This window comes from Hyperolius riggenbachi, chromosome 12 (assembly GCF_040937935.1).
Source record: "Hyperolius riggenbachi isolate aHypRig1 chromosome 12, aHypRig1.pri, whole genome shotgun sequence".
Lineage (NCBI taxonomy): Eukaryota > Metazoa > Chordata > Amphibia > Anura > Hyperoliidae > Hyperolius > Hyperolius riggenbachi.
This window is the reverse complement of record NC_090657.1, coordinates 169,005,371-169,025,247: the sequence shown is the minus strand read 5'-3', so window position 1 is coordinate 169,025,247 and position 19,877 is coordinate 169,005,371. Positions and strand designations below refer to the sequence as shown.

The 19,877-nt window shown below is 45.3% G+C and overlaps 1 protein-coding gene across 2 annotated transcripts in view; it reads left to right on the top strand.

Moving 5' to 3' along the window:
* PHACTR3 (phosphatase and actin regulator 3) overlaps nt 1–19,877 on the top strand; it is a 199,290-nt gene that overhangs the window by 18,554 nt on the left and 160,859 nt on the right. For both annotated transcript variants that reach the window (XM_068264249.1, XM_068264248.1), the window contains exons 3-6: nt 6,808–6,969; nt 9,430–9,615; nt 18,135–18,399; nt 18,534–18,769. In XM_068264249.1, the coding sequence (XP_068120350.1) occupies nt 6,808–6,969; nt 9,430–9,615; nt 18,135–18,399; nt 18,534–18,769 (849 nt within the window). The remainder of the gene's footprint in view (nt 1–6,807; nt 6,970–9,429; nt 9,616–18,134; nt 18,400–18,533; nt 18,770–19,877) is intronic.

The following is a 19,877-nucleotide window of genomic DNA, read 5'->3' as shown; positions in this document are numbered from 1 at the left end:
AGCTTAGGCCATGCACCCACTAAATAACCTAATTGCGCACTGCCTGTACATATACTGTATACATCCCCACCTCTTGTTTCCACCCCATTCCTTTAGATTGTAAGCTCGCAAGGGCAGGGCTCTCATCCTTTTGTGTCATGGACTGTTATTAATTTAATTGCTTGCACACTGTTAGACATTTAAACATTTTAGTCATCATGTTAAATCAAATTGTAATCAGCAGTGCTGTATTTTGTATCAGTGTTCATATTTGATGTATATCATTGTCTGTATCGTTATGTATCCTTTGTTTGTTTTCTTACATTGTACAGCGCCATGGAATATGTTGGCGCTTTATAAATAAATAATAATAATAATCCGTTAAATTGATATATTACTAATTAAAAAAATAATAATATGAAGGAAAATGAACTAGGATAGAAAGGACCAGTGTGGTTTGAATTATAAAACATATTTTTCTTATGAAATCATTGTTATGCGTGACTGGAGTGTGTGATGGGGTGTGATCAGGGGTGTGGCAGGGGCGTGGCTAAAGTGTCCCTCTTTCTCATCTGAAAAAGTTGGTAAGTATGGTAATGTCCTACCTTATTATTTTATTGATATAGCACTGACATCTTCTGCAGCGCTGTACAGAGTACATTGTCTTGTTCCTTAACTGTCCCACAGAGGGGCTCATAATATAATCCCTGCTACAGTCAGTGGGGGAGGGGGGGGGGGTAGCTAAGGAGCTGTGGGCCCGGTGCAAGTTTTTCATGGGGCCCCCCAAGCACTCTGTACATAACAATTGATATGGCGCACCAAAACCTGCCGGGGATAACCACAGTGTCAGAGTTGCAAGAAGGTAGCCACATGTGTAAATGCATACCTCCCCAACATTTTGAGATTAGAAAGAGGGACACTTAAGCCACGCCCTGCCACACCCCTGATCACGCCCCCATCACGCCCCTTGTCATGCATACCATAAAGATTTCATAATTAAAATATGTTGTTATATAATTCAAACCACACTGGTCCTTTCTTTCCTGGTTCATTTTCATTTATATTAACATTCTACAATTAGTAATATATCAATTTAAAGGATGGGAATAATGTTTAGAGTCAATCAAACACATTTTTTTTTTAGTAGAGAAATATATATATTTACATAGAAAGAGGGACAAAGTCCTGAAAGAGGGACAAATGAGGAGGAAAGAGGGACAGAGGGACTGTCCCTCCAAAAGAGGGACAGTTGGGAGCTATGGAAAATAGTCATATGACTATGGCACTCTCCATCAGTCACAAAAGTGCCGACAGCGTTCGCACCTTGACTGCTATTTTAATCCAATACCAGCCACTTTTCATAGGGAGCCAATCAGAAAAGCGCTGACAGTGTCCGCCGTCCGCACCTGGACTGACCTTTTAGCCAATCCAATAGCTGCCGCTCACATCTGCCCCAAGCCTGCAGAACAAAGTGGCCAATCGGCAAAGCGCCGACCACGTCCGCATGTAGACTATAGAGGATGTGACATCACAGGGCTAGTAGACCAATCCGCAGCAATGATCTGGGTGAAGTTATTAAGTTAATGGAGGCTTCTGTTATTTTTTGCAGAGTTATTCTATCTGTAAGGAATAAATCTATGCGGGAGAAGGTTTTGTGGACATGGGAAAAGAACGTATAGTCCATTTTCTTCCGCGTGCAGCAAACAGGGTTGACAGTAGCATTGAAGTCGCCGCCAATAATTAAGGAGCCTTTCTTTACGTTGTGAATCTTGGATAGGATTGATTTCAGAAAGCTTCACTGACCATTATTGGGGATGTAAATATTAACTAAGGATTGAACTCGTCATTTAGTGTGCAAATTAGAATTAAAAATGTACCCATGGGATCCCGAATATATTGTAGAATATTGACTGTTAGGGAGGAATGACGGGCAATAAGAACTCTGCATTTCTTTTTTTTTTTTTGGAGTTGGCAAAGTAAACATGGGGGAACTTAGGATAAGTACATCGGGGGCTTTACCCTCAGCAAAATGAGTTTCTTGGGCGAAGAGAACCTGGGATTTATGTGTTAATGCTTCTATTATTAATATGTATTTATATAGCGCTGACATCTTCTGCAGCACTGTATAGAGTACATAGTCATGTCACTGACTGTCCTCAGAGGAGATCAGTCTAATACTACCATAGCCATAGTCTAATGTCCTACCATATTTTGTATTTGTAAAGTGCTGCAGAAGATGTCAGTGCTATATAAATTAATAATAATATGGTAGGACATTAGACTATGACTTATGGTACTATTAGATTGTGAGCTCCTCTGAGGACAGTCAGTGACATGACTATGTACTCTGTAAAATGCTGCAGAAGATGTCAGTGCTATATAGAGTATATAGTCATGTCACTGTCCTCAGGGGAGCTCATAACCTACCATAGTCGCAGTGTAATTTCCTACCTTCTTATTTTTATTTATATGGTACTGAAATCTTCAGCTTGTCTTGTCCCACAGAGGGGCCCATAATATAATCCCTGCCATATCCATATGTGTAAATATAGTCATATGACTATGGCACTCTCATCAGTCGCAAAAGCGCGACAGCGTCCGCACATAGACTGCTGCTATTCTATTGCTATGCCAGCCGCTGTTCATAGGGAGCCAATCGAAAAAGCGCCGACAGCGTCCGCACCAAGACTGCTATTCAAATGCAATGCCAGCCGCTGTTCATAGGGAGCCAATCAAAAAAGCGCCGACAGCGTCCGCACCAAGACTGCTATTCTAATGCAATGCGAGCCGCTGTTCATAGGGAGCCAATCAAAAAAGCGCCGACAGCGTCCGCCTCTGGACTGACTCATTAGCCAATCCAACAGCTGCCGCTTACGTCCGCCCAAAGCCTGCAGAATAAAGCGGCCACTCAGCAAAGCGCCGACCACGTCCGCATGTAGACTATTGAGGCTGTGACATCACAGGGCTGGTAGACCAATCAGCAGAGCCCCGACAACGTCCGCCTATGAACTGGGCGATTATCTACGCCATCTAGTGGACAAAAAATTAATTCGGCATCTAAATGAAAATGAATCCTGAAGCCTGCTGCTTGTTGTATAGTAACACCATCTAGTGGGTAAAAATTAATCTTAAAAAAGTAAAAGAGGGACATAAAGGTTCTAATCTGTGATGCCCCTCCAGTTAACAATAAAACGTGTTACATACACATGCATGCATACAAGTCACTGTCACTGCCCATTCCTTGGAATAGGAATTCCTTCGATTACCTGCAATCTTCATTGAGACACTTGATGTCTCATCTTACAAAAATTGTACTGACACTGCTAGATCACTATTATTCTTTCCAATACTGGATTTATGTGATGCCATTCTATCCCTGAGGCTCCGGGTAGTCTCTCCTACATAACCTATACCACACAGACATTTAATGAGGTAAACTACATACCATGATTCACCGTTATATCTACTCCGATGGTGAACTTAGTACCTCTACTAGTGTGTACAGTAGTATCACCCTTAATAATATTACTGCAAAGATGACAATTTAAACAGGGATAAGTTATATTTTTTTAAAGCAGAGGACAAATCACAGGCAGAACCAATATCATTATGAACTAATCTGTCTCTCAGAGAGGGAGCTCTCCTGAGAGACACGAGGACCTATTGTGGAATTCTGCCATTATAGGTAATCCCTCTTCCAACAATTCCCAGTGTCTATTAATAATCTTACCAATCTTACCTGATAACACATTATACGTAGTACTGAACGGAATTCTTTTGTTTACATCCTTGGTTCGCCCTCTGCGTCTCTTCTCAAATCTTTTATTTAAGAATTTATATAGCGCCATTTCTACCACTCCAAACACAGCTTCCCTACTGTCCTATCCCTTAAACCTTTAGACCAGGGGTCTCAAACTCAATTTACCTGGGGGCCGCAGGAGGCAAAGTCAGGATGAGGCTGGGCCACATAAGGAATTTCACAATCGCGGTGCATCGCCACCTCTGCCCGCCCCTCTCACTCTTCCTTCACAGAGAGGGGAGGGGAGAGGCGGCGATTGACGTCAGGAGGGGCAGAGCTGAAGCTGAAAGCTCTGCCCCTTCCAGGAAACGCCGGCGGATTGCCCCCCGGGCGATTTGGGGGCTCTGCAGCCCTCGTTTAGCGGCAGGGATGCGGCAGATTACTTGGGAGCACTGAAGCGAACTATAAGGAAGCTTTTGCCGGCGAGGGCCACAAAATATTGTATCGAGGGCCGCAAATGGCCCGCGGGCCACGAGTTTGAGACCCCTGCTTTAGACTGTGGGGCCTTTTGGCCAGGACTTTCTACCCCTTTTCTCTCACAATGCTGTGTAATGGGTGTACATACCTCCCACTCCTGTGTAAAAATATACTGAGGACCCAGTGCTGCATGGCGAGAGCGCTAACCACTACGCCACTGTGCTGCTACCTCATTTTATATCATGGGGGCTTGGTTCACTGTAGAAAAGACAATGGTTAGGGTAACCCCTCACCAAAAATTTGTGTCCAGGGTCATACTGGGCCACCGGGGTACTAGTATATTCCCCGATGGGCCCCGCCTCCACGCCTGACACAGTGCACAAATCATGACCAGATTTCTGCACAGGCCACCTGGAGAGCAGCAGGAGAGCTGGGGTGGGTGTCGCACATTAGCCACAGATCAGCTGTTGTCCGGTGATCAGCTGTCTGTGGCTGTGCTGTCTTTCTCCAGTCTCTCCTCCAGCATGCATGGTACAGAGCAGAGCGCCTCTCCTCTTCAGTCTCACATTGAGGCTGAGCAGAGAGATTTCAGCCAGGAGGACAGCGTGACAGGTAGCGAAGTGGTGGAGGAGACATGTAAGGGGGGTGGGGAGAAGACATGTGCAGAACACACAGAAGATGTTTTACTCACTTCCACCACATGCTGCCTGGTCCTAACTATGTTGCTGTGGAGCTGTGCAGCTGGGAGCTCTGACTGTCTCTCTTTCCTTCCTTCTCCCAGAGCACTATTGCTATTCTAACCTATGGCAGTGTTCTCACTGCCACGATTGGTGCCGATCGCGGGCGTTTTGCGATTAGCACTAATCACAAAACTCGTTATCTGCATCATTTTTGTCGTGATTCTGGAGCAACCGCGGTACAGTGCTTAGTAAAGCGCTGAATCGCAGAAGTGTCCAGTGTTTTTTACCGCGCTAATCATGGTAAAATCAAAAGCACTAGCGTTTTGCGATTTCAGATGTGAACGGGGCCTAAAGCTACTGAAAGTCTCTGCATGGGGGCTGAAAAACTTTCAGCCTTATCTTAAAGATAACAGTCCACAGTTGTGCTTTCTGGGGGAAATCCGTAAACTAAATGAAGTAACTAGTGAGCTCTGTGCCTGATCTGTCTTCTGATGACGGAAGCCTGTGTCACAACATGCAGTGGCAGTGCAGCACTGCACTCTGACAGCAGCAATTGCCCTACATAATTCAGCTTTATGCAGAGAGATTCTGGTAGCTCCATCATAATCTGCAGTGCTCCCTACCTCCACTCTAAGAATGCAATCTTCTATTGCATATTCCACCATAAGGGCTTATTAAGCATTTTTATTATGTATTTATATAGCGCTGACATCTTCTGCAGCACTTTACTGAATACATAGTCATGTCACTGACTGTCCTCAGAGGAGCTCACAATCTAATCCTATCATAGGTATAGTCTAATGTCGTACCATATTATTATGTATTTATGTAGCGCTGACATCTTCTGCAGCACGTTACTGAATACATAGTCATGTCACTGACTGTCCTCAGATGAGCTCACAATCTAATCCTATCATAGGCATAGTCTAATGTCGTACCATATTATTATGTATTTATATAGCATTGACATCCTCTACAGTGCTGTACAGAGTACATAGTCATGTCACTGTCCTCAGAGGAGCTCTAATCCTATCATAGACATAGTGTAATGTCCTACCATATTATTAATAATAATATTATGTATTTATATAGCACTGACATCTTCTGTAGCACTTTACAGAGTACATAGTGATGTCACTGACTGTCCTCAGAGGAGCTCACAATCTAATGTCATATGTATGGTAGCTAGAACATCACTTTATATTGGAGGGGGACTCTATGCAAAGTTTTGCTAGGCAGCGGTGTCTCTGAATTATAATGCTAAGTTCATATACATTTTGCCCTGCCCATGATACATTATGACCACGCCCACCTTCCGGTGCACGGTCACACCCTTTTTCACCGCAATCATGGGAGGTGTGGGCTTCAGGTTGAAATTTCTCTGGTGGGCCCCAGTGTCCCAGTCCGACCCTGTTTGTGCCTCATCTCCTCAACTCCATGTCTGTAACTATTCTTTCTACCCTCCTGTACTGGCCCAGTGGGCTGTTTACTTTAATTTGCTCTACATAAAAGCTGGAAAAATGTAGGATAGAATTCCTATCAGTAGGTTTAATATAAAGATTAGTTTTCAACTTCTCATTCTCACGATATACTATTATTGTATCTAGGAAATTAATACTCGTTTGTTCAGATGACTCGTTTTGGATGACTTGAGAAAGAATCACCAGTCGAAACGCTGTACGTCGTCAGACCCGGCACATTTCATGTTTTTTAAATGATTTTATGAAGATTGAATAAAGCTTTGTGATTTTTGAATGGTGTGGATCCTTTTGTGAAGAAGATGGTCATATCTCTGTGTGTATCATTTAGTGTTTGTATCATAGTCTAGGGACAATTTATGGGGAAGCCAGTATGTGCATTGTGTTGTGTTCACATGTAAATGATTAACACAGTTTATTGCCGTTTGTTCATAATCTACCAACTTTTTTTTAGATCCGGACCCCAGAGAGAGTCCAACAGAAGATACAGAGAGTCCAGATGATATACCATCTCCTACAAGCCAGTCTCCTCCGTCTGAGGACACCCTGCAAGACCTCTCATCCTCGGCAAATGACAGTTCCCTTGAGGAGGAGCTGCAAGCAGAGGAGGAAGCAGGTACTCTGGGATAGAGAGAAAGGAAGAGGGTACTGTGGGGTAGAGGGGAGGTAGCAGGTACTCTGGGATAGAGAGGAGGAAGCAGGCACTCTGGGATAAATAGAAAGGAAGAGGGTACTGTGAGATAGAGAGGAGGAAGCGGGTACTCTGGGGTGGAGATGAGGTAGCAGGTACTTTGGGGTAGAGAGGAGGTAGCAGGTACTCTGGGGTAGTAAGGAGGAAGCGGGTGCTCTGGGATAGAGAGGAGGAAGCTGGTGCTCTGGGATAGAGAGGAGGAAGCTGGTGCTCTGGGATAGAGAGGAGGAAGTGGGTGCTCTGGGATAGAGAGGAGGAAGCGGGTGCGCTGGGATAGAGAGGAGGAAGCTGGTACTCCGGGATATAGAGGAGGGAGTGGGTACTCTACGGTAGAGAGGAGTAAGCATGCACCCTGGGGTAGAAAGGAGGAAGCGGGTACTCTAGAGTAGATGGGTGGAAGCGGGTACTTTGGGTTAGAGGAGGAAGCAGGCACTTTGTAGTAAAGAGGAGGAAGCAGGTACTCTGGGATAAAGAGGAGAAAGCTGGCAGTCTGGAGTAGAGAAGAGGAAGCGGATACTCTGGATTAGAGAGGAGGAAGCGGGTACTCTGGGTTAGAGAGGAGGAAGCTCGTACTATGGGTTAGAGAGGAGGAAGCGGGTACTGTTGGGTATAGAGGAGGAAGAGGGTACTCTGTTAGAGAGGAGGAAGTGGGTAATATGCGGTATAGAGGAGGAAGTGGGTACTCTGGATTAGAGAGGTGTAAGCGGGTACTCTAGGTTAGAGAGGAAGAGTTGGGTACTCTGGGTTAGAGAGGAGGAAGCGGGTACTGTAGGGTATAGAGGAGGAAGCGGGTACTCTGGGTTAGAGAGGAGGAAACGGGTACTATGTCGTATAGAGGAGGAAGTTGGTACTATGGGGTATAGAGGAGGAAGCAGGTACTCTGGTTAGAGAGGAAGAAGCGGGTGCCATGGGGTATAGAGGAGGAAGCAGGTACTCTGGGTTAGAGAGGAGGATGCGGATACTATGGCGTATAGAGGAGGTAGCTGGCACTCTTGGGTAGAAAGAAGGAAGCTGGTACTCTGGAGTAGAGGAGGAAGCGGGCACTCTGGGGTAGAGAGGAGGTAGCAGGTACTTTGGGGTAGAGAGGAGGAAGATGGTACTCTGGGGTAGAGAGGAGGAAGCAGGTCATATAGAGGAGGAAGTGGGTACTCTGGGTTAAAGAGGAGGAAGCGGGTACTATGGGGTATAGAGGAGGAAGCGGGTACTATGGGGTATAGAGGAGGAAGCGGGTACTCTGGGTTAGACAGGAGGAAATGTGTACTATGTCGTATAAAGGAGGAAGCAGTTACTCTGGGTTAGAGAGGAGGATGCGGGTACTATGGCGTATAGAGGAGGGCACTCTTGGGTAGAGAGAGGGAAGCGGGTACTCTGGGATAGAAAGGAGGTAGTCGGTACTTTGGGGTTGAAAGGAGGAAGCAGGCACTCTTGGGTAGATAGAAGGAAGCGGGTACTCTGGGGTAGAGAGGAGGAAGCAAGTTCTATGGGGTATAGAGAAGGAAGCAGGCAATCTTTGGTAGAAAGAAGGAAGCGAGTACTCTGGGGTAGAGAGGAAGAAGCGGGTACTATGGGGTAAGCAGTCAATTTGGGTGAGAATGGAGGAAGCAGGAACTCTGGGTTAGAGAGGTGAAAGCAAGCACTCTGGGTTAGAGAGAAGGAAGAAGGTACTATGGAGTATAGAGGAGGAAGCGTGCATTCTTGGGTAGAAAGGATGCAGGTCCTCTGGAGTAGAGAGGTGTAAGCGGGCCCTCTGGTGTGGGATGCTGCTTCTCGGCACACAGCAATGGCCATGTAACGCCTGAGTTTGACTCGGCTATAGCAGTAATGCTATAGTCTGTGGCCCACGCAAGGGTAGTTTGGTTTTCCGGCGACCGCTGCACTCCAAATGACTCCTTCCTACAGTTACTACAACATGGAGGGAATAGTAAGTAATGCCGACTGGATCACTGCACCACAGAGGCCAGATATTTATATCCAGATGTCCAAGGCCTGGTGAACATTAGGGGACCTGCCTCTAACTTTTACAAGATTTACAGTATCTTCCAGATTTATTTCCCAAAGGGTAAACCATCACATGGGAGTGGCAACAAATATGGAGACACACAGTGTCTCTCCCATCCAATGCTGTCTTTCCAGCACGTTCCACCAGGTTCAGTCCCAATAAATTGTTGATCTTTTTGATTGGATCATTCCTCAATTTGTCAGAAGAATAATCTCCTGTTCTCCTGGACATAGACAGTCCCACACAACAGCAACATCCTATAAATACCAAAACAAGATTTTTGTTTGATTTTCATTTAGAAGATGTTTTAGATAATCAAGGCATAAAGAATAGAAGCTGAGGATAAGGGATAGAGTGATAGAACTTTATTTTCTCTGTGCTCTTAGGTAAAGTCCAGATGACGTTGGAAGAGGAGCTGCAGGACTCTGTGGAGAAGACATTACAAGCCTTAATGCTCACCGAATCTCTGGAGTCTCCACCTCTGGAGAGGAACGCATCTCTCATCAACAGCCCTCCCTTACTTCCAATGCCCCCGCCAAAGGTGTCTTCATGGGTGAACCAATGTGTAACAGGTATCAAAGCCTCAAATGTCCGTTCTCAATCTCAAACCTTACGTAGTTCTTAGTTAAAAACTACCACAAATCTTAACCATGCCCCACTGTAGGAACCAGTGGAAGTTGGGTGGGTGGCTTCTGCAGTGGTGGTCCCCGCCAAGAGATTGAGGGGGGGGGGGGGGGGGTTGAAGCGTGCAGAGTCGGTACAAGGTTCTCCAGCATTCAAGGCTGAGACACCAAAGTGTGCCCTCCATCTCTCCAACCTCAGCCATCACACACTGATTGCTATTAGACCAGGACCACCCCCCCCCCCCAGTACCTTCACCTCTAGTTATCTGGCTTGCAGTCACTACCCATGTTTCCCCTTTTCTTATTTCTGTCTGCTTAAAACACAATAGGGGAATGATAGCTGGGTGAGTTGTGCGCCCCCTCATACACTGCGCCCTGAGGCTGGAGCCTCTCTCGCCTCTGCCTAGGCCCGGCCCTGGAAGCATGTACTGTGCCGTCTTCCAGCAGGCATTAAGTGATCACTCCTAACTCTACTGAAAAATAAAAGTATAAAACAAAGTCTAAAGGTGGCCACATTTAAAAACATTTTTTTTTTTAATTTTGATTCACTTTAAACATTCCGATCCACTTTTCCGATTGATCAAAAGTTTCGATCAGAATCTTTGAGGTGCCACACACATATTTTCGAGATTGCTGTAATTTCGGGATAAAAGATCGTAGTAAAAAGAAAGAGAAAGTTTGGTCGTAGAAAGTTTGGTATGAACTGAATAGTTGCATACAAATTTTTTTCTGGTTGAATGCAATTTCACAATCCATCACACACACCATACAATTCTTGATAAAATTGGTCTGAATTTTCCAACATGTCCAATCTCAAAAAATCAGATTAGTTGATCAAAAACAAATGAAAGCTTTTGACTTTACAGGACAATCATATTTATTGAATTGTTGGATCTTTTTAATTGTATGGTGGGTGTGGCCACCTTTAGGCTACATTTAACAACTTTCACGCCTCCCCTGAGCCCGCTGCATTCCATCAAAAAGGGCAGGGAGTCAGAGGCAGGTTCCTGCAGATTCCCTGCTCATGTGACCTCATTCTAGGCTTTTGTTGGTACACAATAATGCCCACCACTTCCAGAGCATACTGCAGCTCCTCCCCACACTGGTGAGGATAGAACCACCCACTTCCTAAACATACTGCAGCTCCTCCCACACTAGTAATGATAGAACCACCCACTTCTAGATCATACTGCAGCTCCTTCCACACTGGTGATACCACCCATTTCCAGAGCATACTGCAGCTCCTTACACACTGGTGATACTTACCACTTCCAGAGCATACTGCAGCTCCTCCCACAGTGGTGATAACCCACTTCCAGAGCATACTGTAGCTCCTCCCACACTGGAGCTGATAAGACCACCCACTTCCAGAGCATACTGCAGCTCCCCTCACACTGATGATAACCCACTTCCTGAGCATTCTGCAGCTCCTCCCACACAGGTGATAACACCACCCACTTCCAGAGCATACTGCAGCTCCTCCCACACAGGTGATAAAACCACCCACTTCCAGAGCATACTGCAGCTCCTCCCACACAATCTCAAGCATGAGAAACTAATTTCAAGGTTTAGAATAAAAAAAATAAGAAGATGAAGTCCAGTCAGAACTTCCACTAGAAAACTGCTATGTCAAGCTATATTTAATTTCTTTAAACTCCAGATAGCAGTTCAAACATCTACATATATATCCAGGGTCGAACTGGGACACTAAGGGGCCGCCAAGGAAGTTTCAGCCTGGGGCCCGCCCCCCTCTCCCCCCCTCAATTTTGATTTTATGGTAGGGAATAGATTGTGAGCACTTCTGAGGACAGTCTCCAACAGGAGAAGCAGCAAAAGTGTCACCACGCACTGGAACATGGGCGTGGTCATGAAGAGTCATGGGCAGACTTAAAAAAAAAAAAACACTAAATAAGTAGCGGCATTATTCACAGAGATTAGGTCTGACCAGACACATTTTAGATAAAATAATCAAGTCGTTACATGCCTGAGTTAAATTCATCAAGTAGTCAAATGGCAGCAGATTGTCCGACAAAATGCAATTAGATTGGCAGCAGATACCCCCACAAAATGCAATTAGATTGGCGGCAGATAGCCCCACAAAATGCAATTAGATTGGCGGCAGATAGCCCCACAAAATGCAATTAGATTGGCGGCAGATTTCCCCACAAAATGCAATTAGATTGGCGGCAGATTTCGCCACAAAATACAATCAGATTGGCGGCAGATATTCCCAGAAAATGCAATTAGATTGGCAGTAGATATCCGCACAAAATGCAAATAGATTGGAGGCAGATATCCCCACAAAATGCAATCAGATTGGCAGATAGCCCCACAAAATGTAATTAGATTGGCGGCAGATTTCCCCACAAAATGCAATTAGATCGGCGGCAGATTGCCCCACAAAATGCAATTAGATTGGCGGCAGATTTCGCCACAAAATACAATTAGATTGGCAGCAGATATCCCCACAAAATACAATTAGATTGGCAGCAGATATCCCCACAAAATGCAATTGGCTTGGTGGCAGATATCCCCACAAAATGCAATTAGATTGGTGGCAGATATCCCCACAAAATGCAAATAGATTGGAGGCAGATATCCCCACAAAATGCAATCAGATTGGCGGCAGATTTCCCAACAAAATGCAATCCGATTGGTGGCAGATATCCTCACAAAATGCAATTAGATTGGCGGCAGATTTCCCTACAAAATGCAATTAGATTGGCGGCAGATATCCCCAGAAAATGCAATCAGATTGGCGGCAGATTTCCCTACAAAATTGTAACGATCGGTGTCAGCTCGCAGAGAGGAACTGATTATTGGTGATCTGCAGTATCACCAAGAATACAGATCTATACCTGATTATGGATGATCTGCAGAATCAACAATAATACAGCTATAGTGCTAACCTCTGGACACCTCTAAATATGTATATAGTGAGTGTTTGGTGTAACAGTATGACTTTGAGTAACCCACCTGAAGAGCAGGTGGCCCTAGGCAGTACAGGAAGTACTGCTATAGAGAGTACAGAAACCTTCCAGCAGCCTGAGACTCTCCAAGGGGTGGAGTCAGGCTGAAGGTAGGAAGGACCAGAGAGTGAGTGACACCTGGAGGTGGATGTCACTGACTGATCAGGAGACTATCTCTTTAGTGGAGAGAGATGGCTCTCGAGGTCGGGCAAGCCAGGTCGGTAACACACGGACAGACAAAGTACGAAAGACAGAAGGCTGATTCGGTATCCAGGGCAGGCAGGGTTTGGCAACGGTATATCAGATATGCGTGGTACCGAATCAGAAAGGGATAGTCAGGAAAGCAACAGGTCATAACAAATATCAAACAATGCCTAGTCTTGGGTGTGAGGTCCGTGGTCTCTACACCCTGGAACTAGTCTGAAGTATAACAGAATAATAACACAAGTTCCCTAGTCTTGGGTGTGAGGTCCGTGGTCTCTACACCCTGGAACTAGTCTGATGTATAACAGGATGATAACACAAGTTCCCTAGTCTTGGGTGTGAGGTCCGTGGTCTCTACACCCTGGAACTAGTCTGAAGTATAACAGAATAATAACACAAGTAATCTGGCTCAGTGTGAATTCCCAGGTCCTCCTGGTTCAAACACACTGTAGGATCTGACTAAGGTCTGAGTGCTTCCACGTAGTGATCGCAACGGCAGACAATTTGAGAGTGGCCAGCAGTAACCATATATAGAGCAGTGCTCTCTGGCGCCGCCCTAAAGAGATCAACCAATGGTTACCAGCTCTAAGGTCAGCTGACCGGCCTGGTCAGCTGATCCCCCCCCCCCCCTTGGCCATCATAAAAGTTCTGCCTTTCAGCTCGCGCGCGTGTATTTCTAAACCTATGTGAACTAACAGGCCCAGCCACCCCGGCTGCACGCTGCTGCGTGCAAACCGCTGCGCTGGACGCGGAACCAGCCGCCTCGCTATCAATACATGCGGCGGCTTTTCCGAGTTCTGCCATGTCACTAGATGCACGCTTCCGCGTGCAGACCGCCGCGTTGGATGCGGAATCAGCCGCCTTGCTGCTAGTACACGCGGCGGCTTTTCCGCGTTTTCTCACAAAAATGCAATTAGATTGGCGGCAGATTTCCCTACAAAATGCAATTAGATTGGCAGCAGATATCCCCATAAAGGCAGGTCCCCAGTTAGTGGGGTCCCCAGAGCTGAGAAGGTGGGAGGCACAGCGCAGGAAGGGGGGAAATTGTGCACAGAGCGGTGGGGAGGGGGGAAGCCTCCCCCCTCCCTCACCTAGAGGCCCCTCTTCTGCGCTCCCCTCCCTCCAAAATTGCAGCCAGCCAGCAGCAGCAACCGGGGAACAGCTTACCGGCATCAGAGTGATACCGCTGGGCTGGGCTCCGTCTCCTGCACTGACCAATCATGCTCTCGCAGTACTTTCTGCAAGAGCGTGATTGGTCAGTGCAGGAGACTGAGCCCAGCCCAGCGGCACGCAGCGCTATCGCTCTGATGCCGGTAAGCTGTTCCCCGCTCGCTGCCGCTGGCTGGCTGCAATTTTGGAGGGGGGGGGGGGAGAGCGCAGAAGGGAGAGCCCCTAGGTGAGCCTCCCCCTCCCCACCGCTCTGTGCTCAATTTCCCCCCTTCCTGCGCTGTGCCCCCTCCTTCTCAGCTCTGGGGTCCCCAGGAGGCGGGGGGCCCACCGATGAAAAAATTGGTGGTTCGGTGGGTCAGTCCGAGCCTGTATATATCTCTGCATCAAGCATCGTGATTGCCAACATGTTAATTAGCAAGTTCCTTTGAAATCCTTTTAATTTTTGCATCACATGACCCGTGGCTGCTGATTCTTGAAGAGATGACCACCCACAGAGACTAGAGCTTAGTAAGCATGTGAGACAGTTCTCCTTTTGCCTGATCACCTGATACTTCATGTGACACAGGCTCCGCCTACACATACTGTGGGAAGGGCGGGTGAAACCACAAGCTGTCATGATGGTACTGGTCACAATATTCTCCATGAGAAGAAGATGTTCCATGAGCATAGGGCCAAAGGAAACGAGGCAATGACTGGAAGGGAAGACTATTTCATGAATTCATTTGAGCACTATTTATAACTTGCAGGCTACCTTCTACTGTTTTTAATTTAAAGCAAAAATAAACTGATGAGATAATCAATTCTATATATTCTCCTACTCCCCAAAATGACCCTCCTATTGTATTCCAGGGTTTTCTTTTATCTTTAGGCAGGGAACACACTTGACTGTTTTCGTACGCGTTTTCTGCACCGAAAAACTGAGAACTCATGTTAATCAATGGGCTAGTACACACTTAATATTTTGTTTGCGCGCAGAAAAAAAAACTGACATTCTGCATCATGACTCTGCACATTTTGTCAGTTTTTTGTATCAATTACATCAGCTGCTATGAAAAAACGCGCGCGTTTTCCTGCATAGAGACGCACTTGGTGTGCAGAAAAAGTATGCCGGAAAACGCGCGCAGAAAACTGAAAGACAAGTGTGTTCCCTGCCTCAAACATTTACAAAGTAGGATGAATGTTTTACTGTCTCTAATCAGTGGCAGCCTATTAAGTGTCCCAGAGTTAGAAAAAGGTCAATAGTTCATGTATTTTATCTTTCCCCTGTCCTCAGAAGTTGTTTTCTGACAGGAAAAATTTTATGCCAGTAATTTGCTTATCAGTGATGTTTACTATATTACCAACAAGCTACCGACAAAACAAAAGCTGTCACTTCCATGCCTAGAAATTAACTCTTTCAGGCAGCAAAATAACGCAAGTAAAACAGTCTAGTTATTAATAAGCTTGCCACTGTACATACACATGTTTATCTCATCATGTCACATGTCATCTTTGGTACACTTTAACACAGTTGCACATTTTTTTGCGTGACAGTTAATAATGGCGCACAGCGCCAAGGGAATACAAAGGGCGCCCCATAGACTTACATTATCTAACGCTATTTAGCGTTATAAGTGTTAAAAAATGGCGCAGGCAGTGTGCCTTACACTTATAACGCTAAATAGCGTTATAAGTGTTCAAGAATGCAGCGGGGGTCGGTGGAGGAGAGAGGCAGCGGGACACTGGAGGGCATAGGCATCAGGGGAGGATGTGTGCAGAAGCATACGTTACCTTGTCCTGGGCCGCCGAATCGCCGATCGCTCCTTCCCTCCGCTCCTTCACTTCTTCCATTCGTTTACTGTAGTCCTGCAGCCGGCCAATCACCATGTGGCTTCAGTCTCCGCATGCTGATTGGCCGGCTGCGGGACTACAGCAAACGAATGGAAGGAGCGGACGGAAGGAGCGATCGCTGGCCCAGGATAAGGTAACGTATGCCTCTGCATACATCCGCCCTATGCCCTCTAGTGTCCCGCTGCCTCTCTCCCCCAGCCCCCGCTGCCTATACTAGCCCTGCATGTTTATCATGGCGCACCGCTCTGCAGTTTCTCCTTAAAATGAACCTCCGGACTAAAAATCTACTCAGCAGAACTGAAAAATCCTGGTGTTTCTTTACCAGTTTCACAGCATCAGAACTTTGTTTTTCTTACCAAAGCATCATTTTTAGCTGCATTTTTAGCTAAGCTCCACCCATCAAAGAAAAAAGCCCGGGCTTTTTTTCCCTGATGCTGTGCAGAGCATGATAGTTACATAGTTACATAGTTGTTGTGGTTGAAAAAAGACATACATCCATCGAGTTCATTGTTGTTGTTCACGTTGCCTAGCAACTGGGAGAGGTGCTCAGGACACAGGACAGTTGGAACTGTGTATCATGCTCCCTGTCACCTCCTTTCAACCAAAAAGATGGCTGCCATCATGAAATCAAACATTTGCCTGTTCTTTTAAAACAGGGTGGGTAAGAGATTATATTACCTATCTATTTTAATTAACATAACTAATGTGACTAATTAGTTAATGACAGTATGTTTGTTTAGGCTGAAGTTCCTCTTTAACCTATTTTGGTTCCTGGACGTAGAAACTACGTCCAGGAACCATGTGCGCTACCGCGCGCCCCCGCGGCCGATCGTGCGTGTGCACGCGCACTCCCGGCCGCGGATTCGGTAGCCAGGGAATCAATGTATCGGGCTATGGTGCCCGATCACTGATTCCTCTCCCCCGCTGAAAAAGCGACAGCTTCTCTCAGAAGCTGCGCCTTTTCTGCCCGTTCCCTCCCCGATGCGCCACTCTAAGCGTGTGTTACGCTTAGAGTGACGTCATGTAAACAAACTCATGGCCGCCATCTTGTGGCCAAAAAGTAATACTACAACTGAAAATAAAAATAAATTAAAATGAACACACATTTACATTCTAAATCTATTGTTTACCCCCCACCCTCCCAAAACTACCCAAATAAAATGTTTACTATAAAAAAAAAACATTACAATAAAAAAAAAACATGTAAATATTTACCTAAGGGTCTAAACTTTTTAAATATGTAAAGATGAAATATTTCTATATTTTTTTTATTTTAAACTTGTTAATAGTGATAGATGCAAAATGGAAAAATGCACCTTTATTTCCAAATAAAATATTGTCGCCATACATTGTGATAGGGACATAATTTTAACGGTGTAATAACTGGGACATATGGCCATATACAATACGTGAGTTTTAATTATGGAGGCATGTATTATTTTAAAACTATAATGGCTGAAAACTGAGAAATAATGAATTTTTCCATTTTTTTTTCTTATTCTTCCTGTTAAAATGCGTTTACAGTAAAGTGGCTCTTAGCAAAATGTACCCCCCAAAGAAAGCCTAATTGGTGGCGGAAAAAACAAGATATAGATCAGTTCATTGTGATAAGTAGTGATAAAGTTATAGGCTAATGAATGGGAGGTGAACATTTCTCTCGTGAAAACCACGGAACCTAAATGGGTTGAAGTGGGATTGAACAAAAAAAACATATTAACAGAAAAAAAATAAAAATAAAAAAATCATCCAATAAGTGGATAAATTACTTCTCTATCCTGTTGTTTTTTAATGTGTACTGTCAGATTTAGGAGAAATTTGATATGAAAAAAAAAAAAATATTTCTGCTGGTTTCCATCTTTACTGTTTCTCTATGATGCTGAAAGTGACATCACTTCTGCCTTTTTTTCCCCCCAGCTCAGTGTTAACAGCCTCAGCTACTCCCACAGCTTATTCTCCCTTCCACAGTAACCGTCACCTAGACAACAGGCCTGCATCACTGTGTAAACTATTCAAATAGAGGGGGGATTCCATTACTTTCTGGTCATAGTGTCCTTCTCTTATCTGAAATAGACAGGTTTATGTTGTTTTCCTTGAGATGTTTTTTATCTCAGCAAAGGAAAAAATGGGGGTGTATTGGGACCCATTTAAAAAAAAAAACTATTTAGGCTTTTTAAAAAAATGTTTTTAATGTTATAGCCTCCTTAAAGTGGGCCTCATCAGTCTGTCTCTGAACTTGTCCATGGCAGTGGGATTCCAGACATGATCATTACACAGCTGTGCTTCTCTGTCTAACAGGTTTAGAAATGGAAGACATCATGTCCCCTCCAGCAAGTATAAAGAAAAACCCCACTACTTTAGGCTCCTCCCATATCTCAGGACACCCCAATCTCTTCCAGCCGTCCAGCCAGAAAGGCACGGAAAACAATGGCCCAGTTATCAAAGGACAGATCCCCACTCCGACAGGCTCTCCTCACCTGCCTGCCATGCATATGCCTTTACCCCCCAGCCGGATCATCGAGGAGCTTCATCGGGCCCTGGCCACCAAGCACCGCCAAGACAGGTGAGTAAGTGGCCGGCACAATTGGGGATGTTCCTCAGATGGTGCGATACAGTTATGGGAAGACCTAAATCCGACCCTGGCTTTAAGGAAACGTGGACAGCTTGATAACTGTGGTCTTCATGTTGTTTCTCCAGCTTTCATAATCGGGAAGTGAAATCTTCTCCAAAGAAGAGGGTTGAGTTCCGCACCTCGAGGACCTCCAGTGTTGAGAAGAGCAGAGACAGCATTACGGACAGTGACTGTGAGAATAGGTGTGGCTCAGTGAAGGAAGCGGAAGAGAACAAAGAAAACTTGATCAGGGATTCCAGCCATAAAGACAACGTGCTGTTATACGAAGATGAGGATGAACTCAACAGCTCTGTTATCTCCGGTAAAAAAACCACAACACAAATAAGTGTCTTGTAACTGCGCCGACCCTGATGTTGTTTTATTGTCTATTCTACTCTTCTTATCTCTTCTTTTCTCGCATTTCCTCCTTCCTCTTCTCCCTTTTGTCTCCTCAACATTTCTCACCTCGTCACCTTCTCTTCCTTCTTTGTCCTGCTTCTCATCCTACCCCTGTTTTTGGCAATCTTTGCCTCACCCTCTTCCAGTGATGGGAGCAGCGGATGCAGCATCACATGTTCATGCTAAAATCGATCGAGAATCTGCCTGCAGTGTATGGGCAGGAAAAAGATCTCTCTCCCATCAGAGAGAGATCTGTCTCTTGGTCGATCTGCCTATACATCGACTGATGTATGGACACCTTAAAGAGGAGCTGTTAGGTATAAGGTCTCAGAGAAAATAAACACATATATCAGTAGCTAAAGATTGGCTGTACTTACATTACATATGCATTTCACTGTCCACGTTTGTACTTCACAGAATTTTTATATAGTATATGCAGAGAATGATGCTCCTGACAGCTCATGGCAGGTTCCATGTTTTTCTGACTTCTATGAAGCCAAATGTGTCGTCATGTCCTGCCTGCTTCCTGATCACAGAAAAGCTCGTACTGAATAACACAGTGTGCAGTGAATATTAATTAGCCATGTGGCTAGGAACAATAGCTGACTCCTGCAGTGTACTCTGCCCGGAGATTTATCAGTGCTACGCGCTGGACTGATTACAAGCTGCTATAACGTCTCATTAGCAGCCGAGGGGAGGGCCCCAGAATGCTTTGCAGTATGGTATACGGCTTGCGTCCTGCTTGGGTCTAACAGCTTTGCTGATAAGCACACATCAAAGGTAAGAGAGATTTTTATCTTCAGTAATGCCTTTTTGGCTTCCTTCTAAACTGTTTAACACAGGAGAATAGAGGTTTAAATTAGCTTCTGCAGCCTGACAGTTACTCTTTAAGCCTATTTTTGTTCTCATCTCACCCTTCTCCTTTTGTATTCTTTCCCTCCAGCCTCCACCGCTCTTCTCTGCATTCTCTCCACAGCTTTTTTTTTATTTTACTTGCCTCCCTCTCCTCCTCCTACATTACTCTTTTTCTC